Source organism: Panthera leo (genome assembly GCF_018350215.1).
Source record: "Panthera leo isolate Ple1 chromosome Y unlocalized genomic scaffold, P.leo_Ple1_pat1.1 chrY_random_Un_scaffold_81, whole genome shotgun sequence".
Lineage (NCBI taxonomy): Eukaryota > Metazoa > Chordata > Mammalia > Carnivora > Felidae > Panthera > Panthera leo.
The window spans coordinates 181,668-205,714 of record NW_024962235.1 but is presented as its reverse complement, the minus strand read 5'-3'; the positions used below and the strand labels follow the sequence as shown (position 1 = coordinate 205,714).

The window sequence follows — 24,047 nt, the reverse complement described above, 5'->3', positions numbered from 1 at the left end:
AGGAATTTTACCCCAAGGATATTGGGAAATGTCTGGAGATTTATTATCTCAACACAAGGGGAGAGGAAGCAACCCTTGCACCAAGTGGGTAGAGGCAACAGATGGGTATACACCTCTTACAAGGTACAACATAGTCTCCCACCCCCAACAAATCTCACCCAAAATGTCGTTGGCGCTGATTTTGAGAAATCCCGTTCTATCCTAACCAATTATAATCCCTTAAAGATCTCTAAGCTCTTGACATGAATAGTTTTCTGTGTGTATACGTGAGCTTATTTAAAATCTAAGTTTCAACGTAGAGTTTGTTGTATGCATTGTTGCTTGCACCCGAGTGTTTGCAGCATTCAAATATTTTTTATTCCTAACTTTATTTTTTGACAGTGTATGCACACAACGTTCTTGCCTACACATTTCAGAACCTGAAAGGCTTCAAAGAAAGGAAGTTGTTTGCAGAAAAATGTAGAAGAAGAGAATAAAACGTCAGACACACCCTGAAAACAAATAGGTTTTATTTTAGATGATCACAACAATATTATATGTATGTAGGACATTTCTTCAAGAAATTTATTGGCAGCCATTGCAAACAGTAGGACCTTCATTCACACCTTTTATTGGGGGATATTTGCGTACAGTCATGGGTTTCACTTTACTCCTCTGTTTCGTGGAAAATGTTCCACAGAAGAACATGGCAGCACTTATTAGTGAGAGGGTGGCAGTTGTGATTCCTAGTGGGAATACATAGGAGAAGCGTTTCCTTATCAGCATTTCTTTTCCAATGGGAAAACTAAGTGGGAAATCAAGGGTGGTTTGGCCATAAAAATCCACAGCAAAATTCCAGCTCACTGTAATTGCAGTACAACTACAACTACAGATGAGAAAGAAGGCAGAGATGTTGTAACACAATCGAAGGAAATCTGGGTATGGGACATGGATCCAGTGGACCACAAGTGCCACTGAACCAAAAATCAGGGCTACGCAATTCAAAGAATTTGCCAACAATATCAGGCCCTGCCCATACCAGATTTCATCTGAAATCACCCAGCTTCCATTGATCCTGTCATACATAGGCAACTCAACAATTGCACCAGAGATGTTAAATTTTTGAAAGTAGAAATATTCCCAAAGTCCAATGTACACAATGGAAACAATGTTGCTGTTAAACTCCCACACGTGCCAGGATCTGCTATTGGCTAGACTGATGCCAAAAGCCCAGGCCAGATAACTGAAAAACAGGCCCATCAGTTTGAGGAACAGGTGCTTCAATTCCAGTTGACTGATGAAAGGGTAGAGGCATCATGAAATCAAAGCAGGAACACACCAAAGAGAAAAAAGAATCAGAATGAATGAGTCACAGTTCCGAAAGTGCTCAGTATTTATGTCTTGTCCTTCTGGTCTATGCGTCATATTTAATAGTCTCATATATGTATTCGCTTTCAATTAGTGTTCTAAATGTTTATGTAAGGATAAAATGACCCCGGTGATGGTATAAATTTACATGCCATTCTGGGAACACAGTGTGACATATCTCTCAACCACCAAACTGTTCAATATCTCTTGTCTAGCAACTCCAATTCCAGGACTTTTGCCAAGTTATTGCTAAGAGTTTGCAAAAATATACATAGAGAGATGTTTTTTTAAGCACCATTTATCAGGGAGAAAAATTGGAATTAAGTAAATGTCTACTAATAGAGGAATCACTAACTAAATTATAGTACATCAAGGATTATAGTGAAATATTACATGACCATTACTAAGAAGGAGTGAATCCATGTAAATGACCTGAAGAAACCTCCATGGGAAAGCAAAATGAAAAATAATCCATATGGTATGACAATCTGCGTCAAAAGAAAACACACAACTTTCTTTATATATCTGCAAGTATAGATATGTGCATATGTTTTTGAAAGTTTAGAAGGATGCACACAAAAAGAGGAACCCTGATCAACTGACAGAAGTAGAGAATTTCCTTCTTATTTTCATATTTTCTATAATCTTTATGGTGCATAGTTTTAAATGGAAAACAGAATAAACATAACCTTGATGATCTGTAACATGTTGCACACAACAAATCATGCTAAGGGTGCCTGAGTGGCAGAGTCAGTTGTCGGACTTGTGATCCCAGCTTAGGTCTTGATCTCAGGGTCATGAGATGAAGCCCCACATGGCTCCTCCACTGGGCACAGAGCCTACTTAAAAAAATTCATGCCTATTTACTTTTTTTTAATCCATCCCTTGCTTAAAACTCTCCTTTTAGACGTTGGCTTCTTTTAAGGGTACAACTTAAAAATAGCTTGGTGTGTTTTGCATGAAGCAAATATCTCTTACAAAGCAAAATCTAGATTGTGGCCCAACCTGTTTGCATCTGTTTCAGTTTTAATCCTTGGAGTTCGTGGCAAGGATAATCAGAAAATGATACTCCTAGGGCTTCTCCCTCTGCTGATTAGCAGAAAGAATGAGACAGAGAGGAATGCTCAGAGTGGAATGGTGAGTGGGGAACATAACCACCCACGTAGAAGAGTTTTAGGACCCTCCAAACTACATCTCCTTGCTATGAAGCCTGATATCCCCAACACTGTATCCTCTCTGTTCCATAATCTTCTGGGGAATGCACTTCCTCATTGCATGAAAGCAGCAGGTTTAGTAAAATTAGAAAGGGGAGTTTGGAGCTGACGGCCAGTTTGATGACCTCACTCTCCAGGAATGATATTTCCTTGCCCATAGAGGTCTGAGCGAATGGTCCATAAGACCAAGGAGTTTTGACAGCATGAAGAATCAGGACGAAGAATGTTACAAATGCAGAAAAGTATGCCAGTTCAAGGAAGTTTGGGTGCATCTGTGTGTGGAACCAGTGGAATGAGAACATGTTTTTCCTGATGATCAAATTTTAAACACTCCCTGTATCTTATGTTAACATATTACCCATATGCCATGTAGAAGGACTCCAGTGTGCAGAAGCTTAAAGAATGGTAAATATTCTTCGTAGCAGCAGGAAATTTTAACCTGGAAGGGGAAAATGTCAAGCCAACCTTCAAAGATCCACAAGGAGAGACGAACAACCTATAGTAAAAAAAAAGCTACAATTAATGTAGAGTTTGGGGCTCCGAAGAAAGCCCAACATACCCTGCCTCTTACCAAATGTTTATTATACATAGCTTGCATTTTGTAAAGGTCATTGCCTATTCCAGATAATTCACATTAACACATTTCAATTCTCATAGCAGCCCAATGATAGATATAGAGTTATGACCCCCATTTTTGAAACGAGGGGCTTGAGCTCCGAGAGGTTGAGTAACTTACTCTAGGTCACACAGACATAAATGGCAAAGCCAGACTCTAGAGCTCTTGGTGTTGACAGAGTTATTCATGGCTCTCCTGATACCAGATGGCATTTATTCACATCCAAAGAGAATAAAAAATACAGGTGCCTAGACAGCTCAATCCCTTAAGCGTCTGACTCTGGATTCATCTCAGGTCATACATGATCTCACAGTTTGTGAGTTCAAGCCCCACGTGGAGCTCTGTGCTGGCAGTGCAGAGACTGCTTGTGATTCCCTCTCTCTCCCTGTCTCTGCCTCTCCTCTGTTTTTTCTGTCTCAAAACAAATAAGTAAACTTAAAAAACATAGACAATTTCTATGTCAATTATAATAGTGGCCCATATTTTATGTCCCATAAAAAATGAAGCTGAATCTTGAAGGACAGCAACATATCGGAAAATAAATTACAAGCTTAGTCAACAATGTGCATTGCTGGTGGGAATGTTAAATAGCACAGCCACTGGGGAAAACAGTACAGAGATTCCTCAAAAATTGAAACTTAGGATTGCCATGTGGTGCAGCCCTTCCACTTCTGGATATGAATAACCAAAAGAAGAGAAAGCAGGAACTCAAATAGATATTTGCCCACTCATGTCCGTAGCAACATTATTCACAAGAGCTTGCGTGGAAACAACACAGATTCCCGTCAGTGGATGAACGGATAAGCTAATGTGGTCTATCCATATCCGGAATGATATTGTATTCAGGCTTCTACAAGAAGGACATTCTGACACCTGCTACAACACGGGTGAACCTCAAGGGCATTATAACGAGGGAAGTAAGTCAGACAAAAAGAACAAATACTCTATGGTTCTACTTCTATGAGTAACCTAATCAAACTCATAAAGACAGAAAGTTCAATAGTGGATGGCAAGGGGACTTAGTGTTCAATGGGTACCGAGTTTGTTTTGGAACATGAAAAAATTCTGGAGATGGATGGTTGTGAGGGTTGCACAACAACGTGAATGTCGCCAATGCTGCAGAACGCTTCAAAATGGTTAAATGAAAAATTCTTTGTGATAGATATTTTATTACCATAAAAAGTGACACAAAAAGCAGGTATTTTATAAAAAAACAAAGCAAAGTTGTGTTCAATCTATCGAAGAAATGACACCCCGTGGTTTGGCAACACCGTCCCTGCATTTCTAAGTTACAAGCAGTTAACGTTTACAAGTTTGCTTTCCCACAAACACACAGCCATATCACTGTGGCATGGAAAGACAGGTATGATGTCGGGGATGCCATTACCCCATATTGTGAGTTTTCATTCATAATCAAAGTGATACTGAAATAAACTCAGTTTTAAAAGCCGACGGCATAGACACTAGTAGGCCGTGGTAAAAATGTGAAGATGCTGGGTTATGTCAGAACAACAGGGGCCTGGACTTAACTTTATTTGTTGGACCATCCAGTGAATGACATGTAAGCTCTTCACAGATGAGATGAAATGATTAAACTAAAATGACCCCCAAGATGTCTCAAGGCTCTCCTTGACCAGGGAAAAAGATAAAGCACGTTAGTTTCCCTACTGTGGCAAAAAAAAAAAAAAGCCTTTCTAAGGACACACAGAGTAGTAGTAGCTGCCAAACTGTAAGGGAAATAAGTCAAATTATTCTTGGGGTGCCTGGGTTGCTCAGCTGTCAGAGCCTGTGACTCTTGATCTAGGGTTGTGAGTTCCAGCCCCACATTGGGCCTACAGGTGATTTACCAAACAAACAAATGTCCTTCTTTTTCCATGACTACAAGTGCGGATCTGTGAATTACGAGTGCCAGGTACATTCCAAGAGATGCTATAGAGCACCAGAGCAGTGAAACACCACTTGGAGAGGTGTTTCTAGAAGAGAAATTTATTTTTGGAGGACCTACATCAAAATAATCACTGTACTTCATGAGAGTCTTAAGTCGGAAAACTATAAGAAGGTTCATATTGAATTGGAAGAAAGATGTGTCATGACAGGAGCCAAAGTTAGGGCCAACAGGAATGCACCTTCCTTAAGCTTCCGTGGACAGGGATGCATGGATAGATATTGACGTAGGTCTCATATGTGGCCTCTTTCTGTTTTGTTTCAGTTGGAAAGATCGGTTCTATTCTCCCCCCTTTTGTTGCCAGCTATGCTTATAGTTGTAAACTTATATAATTTTAATCTAAGGCTATGATCAAAATTATCAAAACTCACACAGTAAGCATGATATTAAAGTGAACCAGAGCCAGAACTGTGCAGAGAAGAGACACAAGGGTAGAGAGATTTATAGCAAATAGGGAGAGTACAGAGAAACTTACACTATCATTTTTTTTTCTTTTTGTTTCATACTTTACTTGCAGTGTAATTTACAAAGAGTAAAAAATACTCCCCTTAAATGTACAGCTCAGGGAAGATTTACCTATTTCCCACAGTAACTTCCATTTAAAGGAAAAGAATATTCCAGTCCCCCAAACCTCTTTCTTGACTCTTGCTAGTCAATAGTCAAGTCAATAGTAGGCCTGCCCCCCCCCCACCACCCATGTGTAAACAACTAATCTAGTTTCCTCTACCATAAATGTGTTTGCATATTATTTTTAAATTTTTAATGTATATTTATTTTCGAGAGAGAGACACACAGAGCGTGAGCAGGGGAGTGTCAGAGAGAGAGGGAGACACAGAATCCAAAGCAGGTTCCAGGCTCTGAGTCGTCAGCGCAGACCCCAGTGTGGGCCTCCAAACCACCAACCATGATATCATGAGCTGAGCTGAAGTTGAACGCTTAACGGACTGAGCCACCCAAGTGCCCCTGTTTGCGTATTCTTAAACTTCACATATATGGAAACCCACGGAATGTAACGTATCTTCGCTGTCAGCTTTCTTTTGTTTGGCATACCGTTTGTGAGATTCACCTGTGCTGTCGAATGCATCATCACTTTGTTCATTTTTATTGTTGCATAGTATTCCGTTGTTTGGCCACACCCAATTTGTGTACCCATTCTTCTGTAGATGAATATCTGGGTTGTCTCCAGTTTGGGGCTATTAGGGGGATGAGTTTATTAATATTTTAAAAATAAAGCATATATTTCCTTTATAAGTCAACTCATTTGCTCAAGCAGCAGTTAGGAAATCTGTGTTTTGTAGAATTAGATTTTTTTTTTGAGAGGGAGAGAGAGAGGGAGAGAGAGGGAGCTAGTGTGAGCTGTGGACGTGTAGAGAGTGAGTGGTAGAGGGTCCAAAGCAGGGTCTGTGCTGACAGCAACAGGCCTGATGCAGGACTCAAACTCACGAACCTTGAGATCCGATCCTGAACTGAGACAAAGTCAGATGCTCAACCAACTGAATCAGCTAGCTAGCTGCCCCTGCCTGTAGAGTTAGTTTTCTAAAGAAATGTGGCAAGTCAGGAATCTAGACGGACTTTTAACACTTCACAGACAACCCACACACTATTTGCTGCTCCCCTGTTTGGGGGGAGGCTTTTAGAAGAGGAGAAAGCCAGGAAAGACAGGTGGATGGAAACTTGTATTCTCCACAAGACTTGTGTCATTCTTGCAGAGAAAAAGCATATATCCTAGCGAAATATGCAGAGGGCATTGAGTTGGGGTGTGGAGTCTCTGATAGCACACTGAGTCATGTGAATAATAGCTTTTGGAGCATAAAAATAACTACCCCGCAGATAATTCTATTATTGTGTCGACTACTATGTTGGAGGACCGTCAAAAGACCTCAGATTTCATCCCAGCTCATCCTCTGACCAGTGACAAGCCACTTAGAATCTCTATATTTTGATCCCTCATGTGGAGGATGGGAGCCACCTGCCCCACATCCTTTCTGTGCCACAGGAATTCTGTGCTTCCCGGTGCTTAGGCAATCAAGCACATTCTCCAGGGCTACCAGACAGAGAAAGGTAAAAGTAATTCATGAACCATGAAACATCAAGTCACTGGGCATTATGATAACTGTCACCTCCTGGTGTTTCCTCGGAACCTGAGCTGGGACTACTGGAGAGGATGAGGAGTTGCCAGCATTAGCCTGTGCTACCTTCCCTGCCTTGGTCAGGGAGTGCTGTCACTCCTATGTGGCTCCCTATTTCCCAGTCTCAACAACAAATATTCTGGCACTTTCGATTTCGTCTCCAGCCCAAATGCCATATGGAATCCCTCTTGCTCCTGATTACCTTGGAAGGATATCCATGAGGGAGAAAGAATGTAACAAATGCCCCCAGCCCTCATAGCATCCTCTGGTACCTAAGTCAGTGCTAGATACATTCCCATGTCTAATACACAGGATATATTCTTTTTGCTTATTCCTGTAAAAAATAATCGTTCCAAGAGGTAATTTGGGAGGTCTTGAAACTCATTTTTCTCCTTTTCTTCTTTTACCCATCTCCCCCAAGGCAAACCCAGCCATGGCGATCCCCTTGCTTTATGTATCTAAAGTCCTTATGATCCACTGGGTTGTTCTCTCTTGAGACTGCAGGCAAAAGAGCTTCAAACACCCACCAAACACCCACCAAAGGCAATTCAGCCACTCCCCTGTGACCAACAGGTGGCAGGTGTGTCACTCTGTTGGTGGTCACCGTCTCCTGTGAGAGAAGTGGGTTGAGGCAGCCTTTTCTCATAAGCATGTCTTCTACAACCTTATGTTTTCCAGGTAACCTGCGGCATGGATCCTCTTAATTTACACAACTCCGCTTTAGAAGCCCCTATCTGTGAAGTTGGCCTTAATTAGACTTATTACGGTGGAAGGTTTCGTTGGGGGAAACGTGATGTTTACCCGGAAGCCGCTGTACAAGCCATTACAGTTTCCTGGAGAATATGTGGGACTCAGGCCTAGGCCACCCTGAAAGTCTGAATGGGCCTCAGACTTGCCATCATGTCTTTTCAAAGACGTGGGAAGGGAGCCAGGAACTCTTTAACTAAAGGAAAAGGATGGGATTTTCTCCCATTGCCCACTACTTGAGAGCTAAGGGTGTCATGTAAGTAACGGTCAGCAGAAAAATATTAGAATGCTATTAGAATTTTACAAAATCTCAGGGGTGACTGCGTGGCTCAGTTGGTTAAGCATAAGTAAGTCTTTTGCTCAGGTCATGACCTTGTGGTTTGTGAGCTTGAGCCCCATGCCAGGCTCTGTGACATCTCAGGGCCTGGAGCCTACTTCAGATTCTGTGTCTTTCTCTCTCTCTCTCTGCCCCTCCTCAGCTTGAACTCTGTTTCTCTCTCTCTCTCTCTCTCTCTCTCTCTCTCTGTCTCTCTCTCTCTGTCTCTCTCTCTCTGTCTCTCTCTCTCTCTCTGTCTCTCTCTCTCTCTCTCCGTCTCTGCTAAACATTAAAAAAATGTTTTTGTTTTTTTTCCAAAATCTGCATCAAGAGGAAGAATTTGTTGCCCAGAAACCATAATACAAAGCCTAAAGGCAAAGTGCCTGTTTAACATTCTACCAGAGCACTCAGCCCGCTTGGGTCTACAGGCAGTGTTTTTGGAAAATATATTTAAACAGCTGATAGACTTATGTTGCCACGGGGAAAAAAGTTCAAACACTATGCCGTCAAAGACTTAAATATTCTTTGGAAAGAAGGACATTCCATGTTAGCCCTCTGATTTCTCTTCTGTGAATTTTGCGTGGGCCATAGACTGTCGCTTTAGACTAAAGTGAGTATGTCACCTTCATTTTAATGTTTAACCTATTAAAACCTTGTTTTTTCAGTCATTCATTTAGTTTAATTGAGGTCATTTAAACATCTGAAGAGTGTGAATCCTATTAGCAACCAAGCAGCACAAGTAGAAGGTAGAAGTCTTATATACTCGGTATCATCAAGGCTCTTGGTTAAATGTTTTGGTGGCACTTTGCATGTGAAAGATACCCAATGAATTTTTGGTGAAAGAATTCATCAGTGGGTGAAGGACTGTCTTAAGCATGATTCTGGAATGCAATCCAATAGAAGGGATTAGAAGTTACCCTGGGAGCCGAAGCTGACTAGGCCACCTATAGAGTTTGGGAGAAGAAGTCCACAAAGGTCATACCTATTGGGGAGGGTTCTGGAAGAATATATTTAAATTTGTATAAACAAGACCTATACTCCTAATACAACTTAAAAATAATTACATTAACAGTTGTATTGATATCACCAAAAGAGAAGAGATATTTCCCGCCCCCCAAACCACACACACACAAATAAAAGTGCTGACTAGAAAAAGCAAATATGAACTGAATGTCTAAGAATGAGTGAGACTTAGCATATGTCCCTACTCCAAGTCCTACTCCAAGATATCTACTAAGAGAAATAAAAGTACATTTGTTCATAAATCCAAATGCAAGTGTGTATAGCACCTTTCTCCATAATTGCCTCATTCTGGAAACAACTCAGTGGGGGAGAAAGACTATCTTAAACAATCCTCAAGAAACAAAGTAGATGGATGTCTGGTGGCTCACTCAGTTGAGCACCCAACTCTTGATCCTGGATCAAGATCCCAGCATCCTGGAATCAAGCTATGCATCAGAGCTCTGCACTGGGTGTGAAGCCTGCTTGAGATTCTCTCTCTCTCTGTCCCTCTCCTTCGTTCATGCTCTCTCTCACTAAAGTAAAAAGTAAGTAAATATGGGTTCTGTGTGACTCAGTAGTTTAAAAATCCAGCCATTGTTTTCAACTCATGGCTCATGAGTACAAGCCCCACATCAGGTTCCACACTGATAGTGCAGAGCCTGCTTGCGATTTTTTCTCTCCTCTTCTCTCTGCCCTCCACTGCTCGTGCTCTCTTAAAATAAATACGATTTTCAAACAAAGTCTTGAGAGAGGAAACCGGAGAGAGGAAAAGACATACCACGTTCTTGAATAAGGAGACTCATGTTATAAATATGTAAGTTATCCTTCAGTTGACTTACAAACTTAGCAGGATCTTAATTTTAAAAAATCATGTTTTTTTTTCCAGTCTGGAGTAACACAAGTTGAGTATAAAATTCATATGTGAAGATAAGAGGGAAAGGGGTACCTGGGTGGCTCAGGCAGTTAATCGACTGATTTTGGCTCGTATCATGATCTCATAGTTCCTGGGTTTGAGCCCCGCATCAGGCTCTGTGCTGACATCTTGGAACGTGGAGCCTGCTTCGGATTGTGAGTCTCCCTCTCTCTCTGCCTCTCCCCCACTCATGATGTGTCTCTGTCTCTCAAAAATGTATAAACATTAAAAATTAAAGATACATGGGAATAATTAAGAAATCCTAAGAATGGGGAGAGAATAAGCATACTACTTGCAATAGCATTTTATTTAATTAGGGCTTTAAAATTTTAAAAAAAGTATATTATTGGCACGTCATACACTGATGCCCTAAAGGATTCCAATAGAATGTCCATACATGGACCCAATATCTATGGAATTTATGAAATTAGTTTATGAAAATAAGACAGCATCCAAATCAGTGTAGAAAAGATACTTGTTTTTGTTTGTTTGTTTGTTTGTTTGTTTGTATTTTGTCTTCTTTATTAGGTGACATGGCACCAAAGGAGAGTCATTTTTTAAAAAAAAATTTTTTAACGTTTATTTATTTTTGAGACAGAGAGAGACAGAGCATGAATGGGGGAGGGTCAGAGAGAGGGAGACACAGAATCTGAAACAGGCTCCAGGCTCTGAGCTGTCAAAACAGAGCCCGACGCGGAGCTCGAACTCATGGACCGCAAGATCATGACCTGAGCCGAAGTCGGCCGCTTAACCGACTGAGCCACCCAGGCGCCTCAGGAGAGTCATTTTAAAAAGGTAAAACTGGCCTAATATCTTGCACTACACATCAGGTTAAACTCCAAATGAATACAATAAAAATGAAATGTTAACATAAAAAATGAAGAAAAACTTAAAAAATGCCTTTAGAGCATGGGAATAGAGAAATATATATCATGACTCAAATACCACAAGCAATAAAAGATTGATAAATTTGACAATATAAGCTTTACCAAAAGCATTCATATGACAAAATGCAATAAGCAAAGCTCCCAAGTAAAAGCCAAGTTAAGAAGAATATTTGTAAGTGAAGGCTCAAAAGGCAAAGGGCAAATACACTTACTATATTAATTTCTCCTAAACATCAAGAATATCAACACCTCAGGATAAGAACGGGTTAGGAATATGAGCAGGTTAGTGGTAGGCATTTTGTGACATGGACTCCAATGATCCCCTCCTTTCCCATATTCATGTCCTCACCTTCTCCCCTGCAGTGTGAGCGGGAGCTAGCACTTGCTTCTAATGAATAGGAAATGACAACAGTGATAACATGTGATTCTATGATTAGGTTACACAAACATAGCCACAAACAAACAATCAAACAAAAAAACAAACAACAATCATGACTTCCATCCTACTGGCATTCTCTCTTCCTCTCTCCATTACCTGCTCTGACAAAGGCAGCTGCCATGTTTTGAGAAGCTCTACTGAGAGGGCCATCTGGGAAGGAACTGAAGACCGTAGCCCATAGCTAATGAGGAGGTGATGAAATGAAATGTACTTACATTACAACAATGTAAGTAAGCTATAAGGTGGATTCCCCACTGAGCCTTCAAATGAGTGCAAGGCCTGGCTGGCATTTGGTGAGAGACCATGAAGGAGAGGATCTAGCTAAGCTGTTGTCAAACTACTGATCTACAGAAGTTGTAAGATCATAAGTAAAATAAATCAAATTAAAACATGCTTTAAGCCACTAAGTTGTAGGCTAATGTGTTACACAGATACAGATAAAAGACATATCACCAAAGAAATGAAAAAAACGCCTTAAAACATTTGGAAAAATATTCACTCTTACTAACAAGAAAAATATACATTGGAAATAATATAGAGATACCATTTCTCACCTATGACACCAAAGATAAATTCAAAAAACTTGTGGTGTTTTTTTTTGTTGTTGTTGTTGACAAAGCTGTGAAGAATAAGGCATTCTCACAGATTTCTCATGGGAATGTGAATTGTATCACCCCTTGGAGAACTGCAATCATCCTAGGAACCTAACTTAAACACACGCTGGCAAAACTACAAAAGTATGTATGCACAAAGTTATAATACAGATATGCATATATGCAGAGTCACCTAGCTGGCTGAATAAACTAGGGTAAAGCCACACAATGGAATACCATGCAGCCATAAAACAGTGAGAAAGATCTCTATATCCAAGACAAAGTGATCCTGCAGGAAGTTATTGATTAGATAGATAGATAGATAGATAGATAGATAGATAGATAGATAGATATAGATGATGTAGATTTAGATAGATAGGTATACACACACACACACACATATATATATATACACATACACACACACATATATATGATATATGTATATGAATATGGTTGCCTTTTGAAAAACATGGAATAAATACAAACACACAACCCCTGTATTTGCAAAAGAAAATTTTGGATAATAAACAAAAAATGCTTAAGTTACCTAAGATGGCAGAGAATAGGATATGCATAGGAACAGAAGTTTATTCAGACAATCTTTTAAAGTAAATTTGACTTTGAAAATATGCAAATATTTCACAAATGCAAAAATAAAACTGTGTCAAAACCACAAACATAAAAATGCAAAACAGGATGAAGGTACCAGCGTGGCTCAGTCGGTTAAGTGTCTGACTTTGGCTCAGATCATGATGTCACAGTTTCTGACTTTGAGCCCCACGTTGGGCTCTGTGCTGACAGCTCGGAGCCTGGAACCTGCTTTGGATTCTGTGTCTCCCTCTCTCTCTGCCCCTCCCCTGCCCACACTCTGTGTGTCTCTCAAGAAAAAAATAGAAAGGTTAAAACAATTTGAAAAGAAATGTAAAAAAAATTAAAAAGAAAATAAGATGAAATGAATAAATCTAATTACTTATCCACCATATATAACTATACAACCATCATTAATCGTTAATGATATTAATGATTCATGATCAAAATATTGTATAATGTATTTTGATGATATGTATCTTTATCTTATACAATAAATTTTAGAGACAAAGAGCTCTTTTTAAATTTTTTTATGTTGATTTATTTTTGAGACAGAAACAGAGCATGAGTTGGGGTAGGGGCCGAGTGAGAGGGAGACACAGAATCTGAAGCAGGCTCTGAGCTGTCAGCATAGAACTCAACGAAGGGCTTGAACTCACAAACTGTGAGATCATGACCTGAGCTGAAGTCGGACACTCAACTGACTGAGCAACCCAGGCATCCCTGAGGCAAAGAGCTCTTAAAAAAAAAACTTTTTTCTTAAAAAAACAAGCTTTGTTCAGTAGTCTTGTGGCTAAAAATGATTATTGGTAATATCGTCAAAATTTTATATATCACAGAATAAAGCAAATAAGTACATTAATATCACTGGGTTTTTTATCTGGGAGAAAGGCAATATAAAATTGTAGTTAGAAAAAATTCTATGAGATTGAGTTAAATATATATTTCATATATATGTGATGATTTTTTTCATAAAAATTCATGTATCCTAGTTCTTCCCACTAAAATACCTACATATAAAGACAAGCAAAGAATGAGCGCTACCAGTGCCTAAACTGTGGTGTCTAAATACCATTCCCATGTCTAAGGATCAGGAATGGCATGCGGGTTCAAGATCTTGGGCCTCAGATGTATGTGATTCGCCTGGGACATCTTGTTGTGGCACAAAAAGGCCTCAAAGACTAAATGGGACTGCATAATGGGGTTTCTTTTTGGGTGATAAAAATGCTCTGTAATCAGGTAAGTGTAATGGCTGTACAGGTATATGGATATACCAAAAAGCACACACTTGTAGTTGTTAAAGAGTAAATTTTATGGTATGTGAAATAACAGAGAAATTGTTATTAAAATATTATTAAAATAAGGTATTTTGAATAACAGAAATAGAATGGAAACTACCATCACTACAACTGTGCAGGCCACAAGAATCATGATTCTTCATAGGAAGTCTCTCTCTTTTTTTTTTTTTTAATTTTTTTTTTCAACGTTTTTTATTTATTTTTGGGACAGAGAGAGACAGAGCATGAACGGGGGAGGGGCAGAGAGAGAGGGAGACACAGAATCGGAAACAGGCTCCAGGCTCCGAGCCATCAGCCCAGAGCCTGACGCGGGGCTCGAACTCACGGACCGTGAGATCGTGACCTGGCTGAAGTCGGACGCTTAACCGACTGCGCCACCCAGGCGCCCCCATAGGAAGTCTCTCTTAATTGATAGGGATGGTCAGAGAATTAATCAGCTAGTAAACAGTTTCATTAAATACTGCAACTCTGCATTCCAGAGGAGGAATATGGATAATACCCATGTGTGCTGAGCATACTGACACAATGTGGGTTTTCAATGTGCAGAACCTTGCTGGTATATAATGGAAATCTCAGAGAATTGGAAAGTTACAAAAATTTTACTATGACATAGAATGTAGCATAGCTGAAGAACATGAAAAAAAAATACTGAATACAAAAACATATTTTTCAAGCAAAACAAGTATGGTATAAGTAGCCAAGAATCCAATGTTTTTGCAGAAGTATCTTAGCATCATCCAAACAGGCATCAGCCATGAAAGAACTACAGGCTCTGGGAAAAGACTTAAGAGTTTTGTTTTGTTTGTTGTTGTTGTTGTTGTTGTTGTTGTTGTTGTTGTTTGCAAACATACTGAAAAACACGCTGAAAGAACTGAGATGAAAACAATATCATGTCCATGAACTTCAGCAGTCTTCTTCAACATGATGGCAAGCTCTCAGAAGTGGCAAAAAGCTGAAGAAACAAGCATTCCCATATATTACAGTCACACATATTATTAACAGGTTAATGTCTCAAAATTCTCGAGACTGTAAAGATAGCTGCATGATCATACTGTGTTGAGAATTTCTTTTGCTCCTGAGATAGTGTTTCTGCAGAATTCTTCCTCTTGAAATAGTAACATGTTTTCTAGTCATGTCTCTTGAAAAGAAAAGGAAAATTATTTCAGTAATGATTTGACTTTATTAAAAATGCTTTTCTTCTGGCATCTGACTGGCTCAGTGTAGAGCATGCAAGTCTTGAGGGCAGGGTCATGAGTCTGAACACCACATTCGGTGCAGAGATTACTTTAAAAAAAAACAAACCCTTTTTCCCTTAAATGTTAAACATGGAAACTGTCACTGAAAACTGGTTAATAAAATGATTTTAAGCAGGGTGTACCTGTACTTATTAATACTGCAGGTAGGTTTTTAGCTGGTAAAATTAATTTGTTTAAAAAATTAGTTTTATGAGAAAGGGGGGTTTCTAGTATGTCCATAGAGCAATCTATGGTTGACAACTGTCACGTATTTTGCAAATAGGATCCTTGGGGCACCTGGGTGGCTCAGTCAGTTAAGTGACAGACTCGATCTCAGCTCAGGTCTTGCGCCCAGGCCTTGATCTTAGGGTCATTGAGTTCAAGCCCCCATTGGGCTCCACACCGGGCATGGAGCTTGGTTAAAAATAAAGGAAAAAAAGCAAAAAAAAAAAAGGAAAAGAAGAGAAGAGAAGAGAAGAGAAGAGAAGGGAAGGGAAGGGAAGGGAAGGGAAGGGAAGGGAAGGGAAGGGAAGGGAAGGGAAGGGAAGGGAAGGGAAGGGAAGGGAAGGGAAGGGAAGGGAAGGGAAGGGAAGGGAAGGGAAGGGAAGGGAAGAGAAGAGAAGAGAAGAGAAGAGAAGGGAAGAGAAGAGAAGAGAAGAGAAGAGAAAAAGAAAATAAGATCCATGAAGATTTCAAAAGAGAACTGTGAACCAGTGCAAAATTTTGTGTGTATAGTAGTATTTGTCTTACAGAGAATGTCCACAAACTTAAGAACCATGGGCATTAAATGTAATTGGATACAAAGTAAATAATATTCTTTTATTTTAACTTCTAACATTTGATGAATATAGTTGTTAACTGTATTACTGATATGTGCTTCTCTTCACTATTTTTTTTGTTCAGGAAACTAAGGTTTATATAATGAATTTTATTAAGAAAGTAGAGTTGTTTGACGGAATCAGTAGGTTACGATTGTCTTGAATAAAAGTTTTTTGAAACAAAATCTTAAATTAGGGGCACCTGGGTGGCTCAGTCAGTTGAGCATACAACTTCACCTCAGGCCATGATCTCTCAGTTTGTGAGTTTGAGCCCCACATCTGGCTCTGTGCTGACAGCTAAGAGCCTAGAGTCTGCTTCGGATTCTGTCTCCCTCTCTCTCTGCCCCTCCCCTGCTCATGCCCTGTCTCTCTCTCAAAAATAAATTTAAAAAAATTTAAAAATCTTCAAATAATACTGATGGATACATGTGAAAGGACATATGTCCCTGTGACTCTACTGCCAACAATGCAATAGTTTGATCACAAAAGTAATAATCAATGCAACTGAGTGAAACACTTTGAATATATAGACACCACCAGTTACATTAAAGACATTTATGAGACAATAAAGGGAATCTGAACACTAACAGCATACTTCATTACAATAGGAATTACTAACATTTATTGGTATTTATTTATTGGTATTTAGAGATGTGTATTGAAGTATTTAAGAATAAAAATAATACACTGCCAGGGATTAATTACAAAGTAATCCAAGGAGGGATTGGTAAGTGTCAGGGAGGATACAGATGAAATACTTTTGGAAACATAGTGACAGTCTTGAAATGGAAGTAATCACCTGTCCATTTCTGAATGCACTGAAAAATTTATATAATAAAAACATGGAAACAATCTCACAAGTTCATATTCAAGATTTGAGTTGATACTCAAAAACAAGAAATGCTGCATGCCCAACACAGGGCCCAACATGGGGTTGGAACTCATGACCCTGAGATTAAGAGCTGAGATCAACAGCCAGAGGCTCAACTGACTAAGCCACATAGGCACCCCAATAGCTGTTAAAGTTTTTAAGGCATATGATTGTGCAAGGAAATGTCCATTTTTCAGAGCGTAATATTGAAACATACAGGAATGAAGACACATATCTGGGGTTTGCTTTGGCATACGATGGAAAAAACAGATTAAAGGGGAGAAGAAAGGACATATAAAGCTAATGTGACAAAATCCTGATAATTGTTGAGTCTGATAATGGGTATGGTGGATTCCTTATATTACTCACTCTGCTTCTGCACATTCGGGAAAATTTACATGATAGTACAATGTTATCATCATCATGACATAGGAAATAGACATGGTTGTTTTTAGCAGAAGTTTAAGAGGGAAATGTGAGAATCACAGAAAATCTTATATCCATACACTAGGTTCATAGTATTGATTATTTATTCAACAAATAAAATTCAGATCCAATAAGACCAACTGGCAGGCGGGGGAGATTTTTTTTAATAGGTTTTTTTTCAATATGAAATTTATTGTCAAGTTGGTTTCCAGGGAAGATTTTTTAAATGAAATTTCTGTAATTCAAACAATGAACTCATGCATCAATGAACCAAAGGCACAGAGGATTATCGAGGGAAACAGGTGGCTACTTTCTGCCCAAAACTTTGGCATGGTCTTGAATCCTTGGAGCTATTTGTAGAGCATCTTCCTAATACTTCCCATAAACTCTTTGTAATCTTGCATTTGCAAAGCACTTGCAACTAGGAATTTTACATTTCTGTAATTTCAGGATGCCCTTGGTTAACCTGGGGGAATTTGTAAGATAGGAAAAGCAACACATTCAACAACATCATGAAGGCAGCCAGGCATGCCACCACAATGGCACTGCCAGTCTCCTGAGTATTGGGTTTGAAGGGTATAGAGAGAGACAACGGGAAGGCAATACCTCTTCATTCATTATGGAGCGGTAATTCCAGATCACAGCAATTGAAATACAGATACCAGAATCTATGTTCAGAATTCCTGAGGCAACAAATGAATTGATGGTGGCATTCTCCTTAAGAATTACCATGAATACATTCCTAAGTGAAAAGATGATGGAGGTTCTCCCCAAAAGACCTAGGAGGCTGGTGACCACCAGGAGAATTTGAGAAACACGAATATCAAAAGGGAGGTAAGTATCATGGTAGGTGTAATGGTGATACCCTATGGTTCTGTGGTAGCTGTTCACATGGTGGTAAATACAGTCTTTCCACATTCCCACACAGACCACGCCAGAGGGAAAGAGAGAGGTGTTGTCCATGTACCACACTCACCACTCCACAAGGCCCATGTAATTGGCAGTAAGGATCCATCCTATGGCGGCTATAGCAAAACATGCTACTTGGTGGTTGGCCCTATTGATGAGCAAGACCATGGAGGCTGCCTACTGGGGTGAAGGGGGACTGCAAACAAATACAGAGTGTCATGAGGGTGGGCTCCAAGGCTTGGAAGAGGGCCTTCCCCACCCCCACTGTGTGGTAAGCTGTGCTATAGTTTGAGACCAGTGCCATTTGACATTCATGCCCTGCTGGTAGGAACACAGACTGAGCAAACTTTGGGAAGGGCCATTTGGATTAAAATGGACAGACTATCACACGGGCAGTTCCATTTCTGGGCGCTTGCCCAAAGAAATAATTAAGATTGGCCACCGATATTTAGTCGTACACTATTAATCACTATCTGTAATATTGAAGAATGGGAAACAAGTTCAAGTCTAACCCTGGGGCTTGGCTAAACACTTCATGCTGCATCCATGAAACGGAGCTATGCGCCAACATGAAACATATTAACAGGGATCAAACAAGGCGTACCCTTTTGTGTTGTCTCTGTTCGTCTTGTATAGTATTTTCAGGTTTCATCTGTGCGGTAGCATGTGTGAGGAGTTTCTTTCTTTTGATTACTGAGTCCTATTGAATTGGACGTACGTTTGTTCTCCCATCAGTTTTTGGACATTTGGGTTCTCTCCAAGTTTGGGCCATTATGGGGCTGCTATAAACATTTCTTCCTAACACTTTGTATGGGCCTACATTCCCATTTCTCTTGTGTAGGTCCCTTGGAGTGGGACTAGTGGGGTATATGATAGGTGGATGTCGAACTTTTCAGAAAGTGCTTGACCATTTCCCCAAGTGGCTACACCATTCTGCCTGCCCACCAGCAATGCACGAAGGCTCCACTTTCTCGACCTCTTTTCCAACATTTCACAGGTTTAGTCTTCTAGATTATATTGATTCCTGTTTCCAGTAAAACATGACGGAAGGAAGATGTTGACCATGGATCGAGCCCAAACGGGAACTTACGAAAGAGTACAGAGAACGTCACCGTGCATATAAACACAACTGGAAGTCTCTATATGCTAAGTTAGTAAGAGACATTTTTCACTGGATTAGCGTTGTTCAGGCTATCTGTATTGTGAAGAATCACATCTGTACAGAAAAGCACACAAAATCGAAGTGTACTGCTCAGTGAATTGGCACGGGGCAAATAACCCCGTCGGCACCACCTGGTGGAGGATAGATAACGGAATCACTTCCTTACTTGTCTTTACAGGGCTTTCCTTCAGCATGGGCCCCCAAAAGTGTTGCTTCAATTCTGCCTGTTTTTCAAAACAGGGATCCTGCAGTAGGCGTTCCTCTGTGCCTGGCTTCTTTCACTCAACACTGTATTTGTGGCCTTGGATTGTGACTTGTTAAATGAGGTCTGGCTGTTCAAGCTTTTTAGGTACTTCTGGCATGAGCATGATTTTTTTTTTTTTAATAAAAACTATACAAAAGGCTTCATTAATCTTGTAAAGCAATGGAGGATTAATTAATTCTGGTACATAAGTACTCTGTAATAACTCGTATTTGCACCTCACTGTCCTCCCTGGAAGGAACCCCACACAAGCTCGGGGATATTAGAGTATCTTCTGTGGGACTGTCCAGAAACTCAGCTTTTGCCAGAACCCTCAGCCATTGCAAACATCCCCAAGACCACAACAGCACCCGCAGGCAGAAGTTGACAGAGGGCTTACTGCTTGGAAGGTCTGTAGGTTCAGAGCCACACAGGGCCTCCAGAAAAGCCACCCCTGCCCACCCCAACCCCTCAGAGTCCAATTTGCAAATCAAATTGAAGACCTATACCTTATGTGTGCACTGGGTCTGAGACCAGAAGAAATTCCCTCATAATTCACATTCCTTTTCTATTCTATTGTATTTTTTGAGAGAGTAGGGTAGGGGCGGAGAGACAGAGGGAGAGAGACGGAGAATCCCAAGCAGGTTCCTCACTGTCAGCGCAGAATTCCACGTGGGGCTCGAACCCATGAACTGTGAGATCATGACCTGAGCCAAAGTTGCACGCTTAACCGACTGAGCCACCCAGGCACCTCAATAATTCACATTCCTAGACTACTATTTCATTTCTAAATGCAAACTCTGATAGTATAAATGGAGGCATAAAGCAAGATCAAATGTAAGCTAAAAATGCCATAATCATATGTACTTAATGACAGTATTGAGTATCCAGTCATTTTTAGAAATTAAAGAATCTTGAGGCACCAGGGTGGCTCAGTCGGTTAAGCGTCTGACTCTTGAGCTCAGGTCCCGATCTCACGGCTTGTGAGTTCAAGCCCCACGTCAGGCTCCGTGCTGACAGCTCGGAGCCTGGAGCCTGCTTCACATTCTGTGTCTCCCTCTCTCTCTGCCCCTTCCCCGCCTGCACTCTGTCTCCCTCTCTCTCTCTCAAAAATAAATATTAAAAAAAATAAAAAAAAAATAAGAAACTGTACGCAGCGCTGATGGCCTGTAGAATCAGAACTTCCTAACTGAAACCCTAGAGTCTCTGAAACCTATGCCGTGTGGTCGAGAGGAACGTGACAACATTCTTGCTCTCAGGTCAATGTTATCAAGCTCCATGACCTAATGGGAAAAGTGGAGAAATTGACACGTTTGTCTTTGGCTCCAGAGGAGAGCCACGTCCAGCCATTTTTCTGGAGGTACCAGCCACAGGGACTTGATACCCCTTCACCATCAGGCAGCTGGCATCCTCTCTCCTAACGGGCCACGCCCAACCCACAATGTGATGAGACCAAGGGGACTCTGAAGGATGCCGTTGCGATAGTCTGGATCTCATCCCATCAAAGCCCCTGGCTCGCTTACTTACCGTTTACAAACCTACACATGCACTTACCTGACATTCTAAAGCCCTTCGAGAAAATGGTGTTAGAATGAGGCCATTGTGACACGGGAGCTGAGTGGAAAGTATAGCCATTTTGTCTACCATTCGCTAAAAGGAAGGCCCGCCCAAGAGAAGCATAAAAGCAATGCTGTCCTCGTTAGCAATCACTCCCCTCTCCCCTCCCCCGGCCCCTGGTCCTCCATGTTTACAGATACGCCTCTTCTGGATATCTCCTATAAACAGAGTCCTACGATATGTGGCCTTTAGGTCTGGCTGCTTCCACTCAGCATAATGTGCTAGGGGTTCATCCACAGATGTATCGGGACTCCATTCCTTTTCATGGCCTGGTAGTATTCCACTGTATAGACATACCAGTTTGTTTAGCAGGTGATGGACAGTTGGGTTCTTCTCCCTTCTGGGCTACTATGAATGATGCTACTGTGAACATTAACATGTGAGTCTCTGCGTGGATGTGTCTTCATTTGTCTTTGGCAGGAGGGGAATTGCTGGGTCACAAGGTAACTCTATGTCTAACACGTCGAGGGACCACCACATTGTTTTCTTAAGTGGCGGCACCATTTGATAATCCCACCAGCAGTGTAGAAGGGCTCGAATTTCTCCACCTTCTCGTAACCTTTGTTACTGCGTGTCTGTTTGGGTTTTGATTATTGTGTATATGGAAGCACGATGTATGCTCAGTGCAAAGGAACCTTGGCGACAAGGGGCACTTTGAAAGTGAGCCTAATTGTAGTTTTCTGGCCTCGTGAAGTTTAAGACACGACTATTCTTACCAGTCTCTGGCTCGTAACCCAAATAGGATTTCCATCCCTTGCATTTAACAGAGCTTCATGAACTCTGAAATGCTTTCCCCAAGATGGGAAACCTTCTGGTGGAGTGTTCAAGCAGGTATTAGCTTCCCGTGTGCAACGTACACCTTATACTTGCCTGAATTCTGATATGTCTTTGGTTCAGATTAGAAAGTCTCCCTTTTTTAAATTTTTTATTTGAGAGAGAGAGGGCACAATTCGGCAAGGGGCAGAGAGAGAGAGAGAGAGAATCCCAGGAGGGGTAGAGAGAGAGAGAGAGAGAGAAAGAGACAGAGAGAGAGAGAGAAAAGAGAGAGAGAGAGAGAGAGAGAGAGAGAGAGAGAGAGAGAGGAAGCAGGGCTTGTTACCTGAAGCAGGGCTTGTGCTTACCTGGTGTGGGACTCCAACTCATGAACCGTGGGATCATGACCTGAGCTGGAGTCAGATGCTTCATGACTGAGCCACCCAGCCACCCAGAAAGTCTTCATTTCCAAGGGTAGAACGGATGGCATATGGCTGCCTTTCCCCAGAGATAGGCAAGTTATTTATTTTCACCAGCCAAGGAGACTAAATTTGAGGGCTACACATGTTGGCTAATTGGAGAATATAAAAGAGAAAAGAGGAAGTAGATTGTGCGGACCCATGTAGAGAAGCGGCCTCAGGAGAGGTGGGCCTGTGGATGTGTGAGACAGGCTTGAAATGGGGCGACAAAACGCCAATAAAATAAATAACAATAACCTCAAAAATCCCCGTGAGGTTGTCTCACGATGCCATTACAACCGTGTCACAATACAGAGGCTGCAGAATGAAGAGAGCCCTGAAGAGTTCTAAGTGGGATTACGTGGCCCGAGGGAAAGGGTCTGCCCCTTCCACCTTCCTTAGTCTTCACCACTGAGTGACACTGATGTGGTGCCACTCGAATCCGTGTCAGAAGAGTCCAGGACCGGGCATCAAAATGTGAAAGCAACGAACAGCCAATTAATCACAGACAGTGAGCGAAACAAACACTCGTGTGGCCAAGGAGTCAAAACACAATACAAGAGGGACTGAGAAAATACAACACAGACTCGGAAAATGAAACGTGGAATTACCCCGTGATCTGGCAATCCCACCTCTTGCTCTCTACCCAACGGAAGAGACCGCAGATACCTGCACCCCCACGTTCATGTAGCGCCCTTCATGCTAAACCCAAATGTCTGTCCATGGACACATGGATAGAAAACATGTGGTCTTGACACACCATGGGACATTTATCAGCCTTGAAGAGGAGGGAAGTTCTGACACTTGTTCCAACATGGATGAACCGTGAAGACCTTACGCTGAAACAAGCCAGTCCCCAAGAGACAAATACTGTGATTCCACTTCTATGCAGTCCCCAGAGTGGGCACCTTCACAGAGACAGAGAGTAGGACAGCGGTTGCCAGGGGCTGGGGAAGAAAGGAATGGGGCAGTTAGTGTTTAACAGGGACAAGGCTTCAGTTTGGGAAGCCGAAGACGTCCTGGAGATGGGACAGTGGTGTTGACCTAACATTTTAAACGTCCATTGGACTGTACACTTAACGCATGGTAAGATGATCAAGATTATGTCCTATTGCACCACAGTAAGACACACACAACAAAGAAGGCCGAACCTCCACTGTCCAGTGACGCAGTCTCTGACGCAACGGAAGTCTGGGGAGGACGACGGCTAGCTACTGGGTCAGACGCGCAGAGCACAGGCTGTTCCTCTATCCAGCACAGCGTCCTCACTTGTCCATGGCCGGCCCCTCGGCAGGGCAGACAGGAGCACTCAGCCACCGAGCGGGCAGACAGGAGCACTCAGCCACCGAGCGGGCAGACAGGAGCACTCAGCCACCGAGCGTGACTGGAGCTCAGTCTGAAGGCCCTCTCCTCTCCTCAGCCTTCAACTGTGAGCACATTCTGTCACCCATTGTCTGCGCCTTCCAAGTTCTCGGTTGCTAGGTCCCGGACTCCAAGGCAACATCCGTCTTGTAACTCAT

At 41.4% G+C, this 24,047-nt stretch overlaps 1 protein-coding gene across 2 annotated transcripts; it reads right to left on the bottom strand.

Moving 5' to 3' along the window:
• Window positions 1-564: 564 nt before the first annotated feature.
• LOC122212857 lies at window positions 565-24,047 on the bottom strand. 2 transcript variants are annotated; one of them, XM_042926832.1, is made up of 3 exons: window positions 23,679-24,047; window positions 2,920-3,057; window positions 565-1,273 (listed from the first exon to the last, which is right to left on the bottom strand). In XM_042926832.1, exons 2-3 carry the CDS (start codon window positions 2,928-2,930, stop codon window positions 565-567), a joined length of 720 nt encoding a protein of 239 aa, XP_042782766.1. In that variant the 5' UTR covers window positions 2,931-3,057; window positions 23,679-24,047. The 2 variants fall into 2 exon arrangements, with proteins under 2 accessions (XP_042782766.1, XP_042782769.1); XM_042926835.1 differs by having other exon boundaries at window positions 2,920-3,000.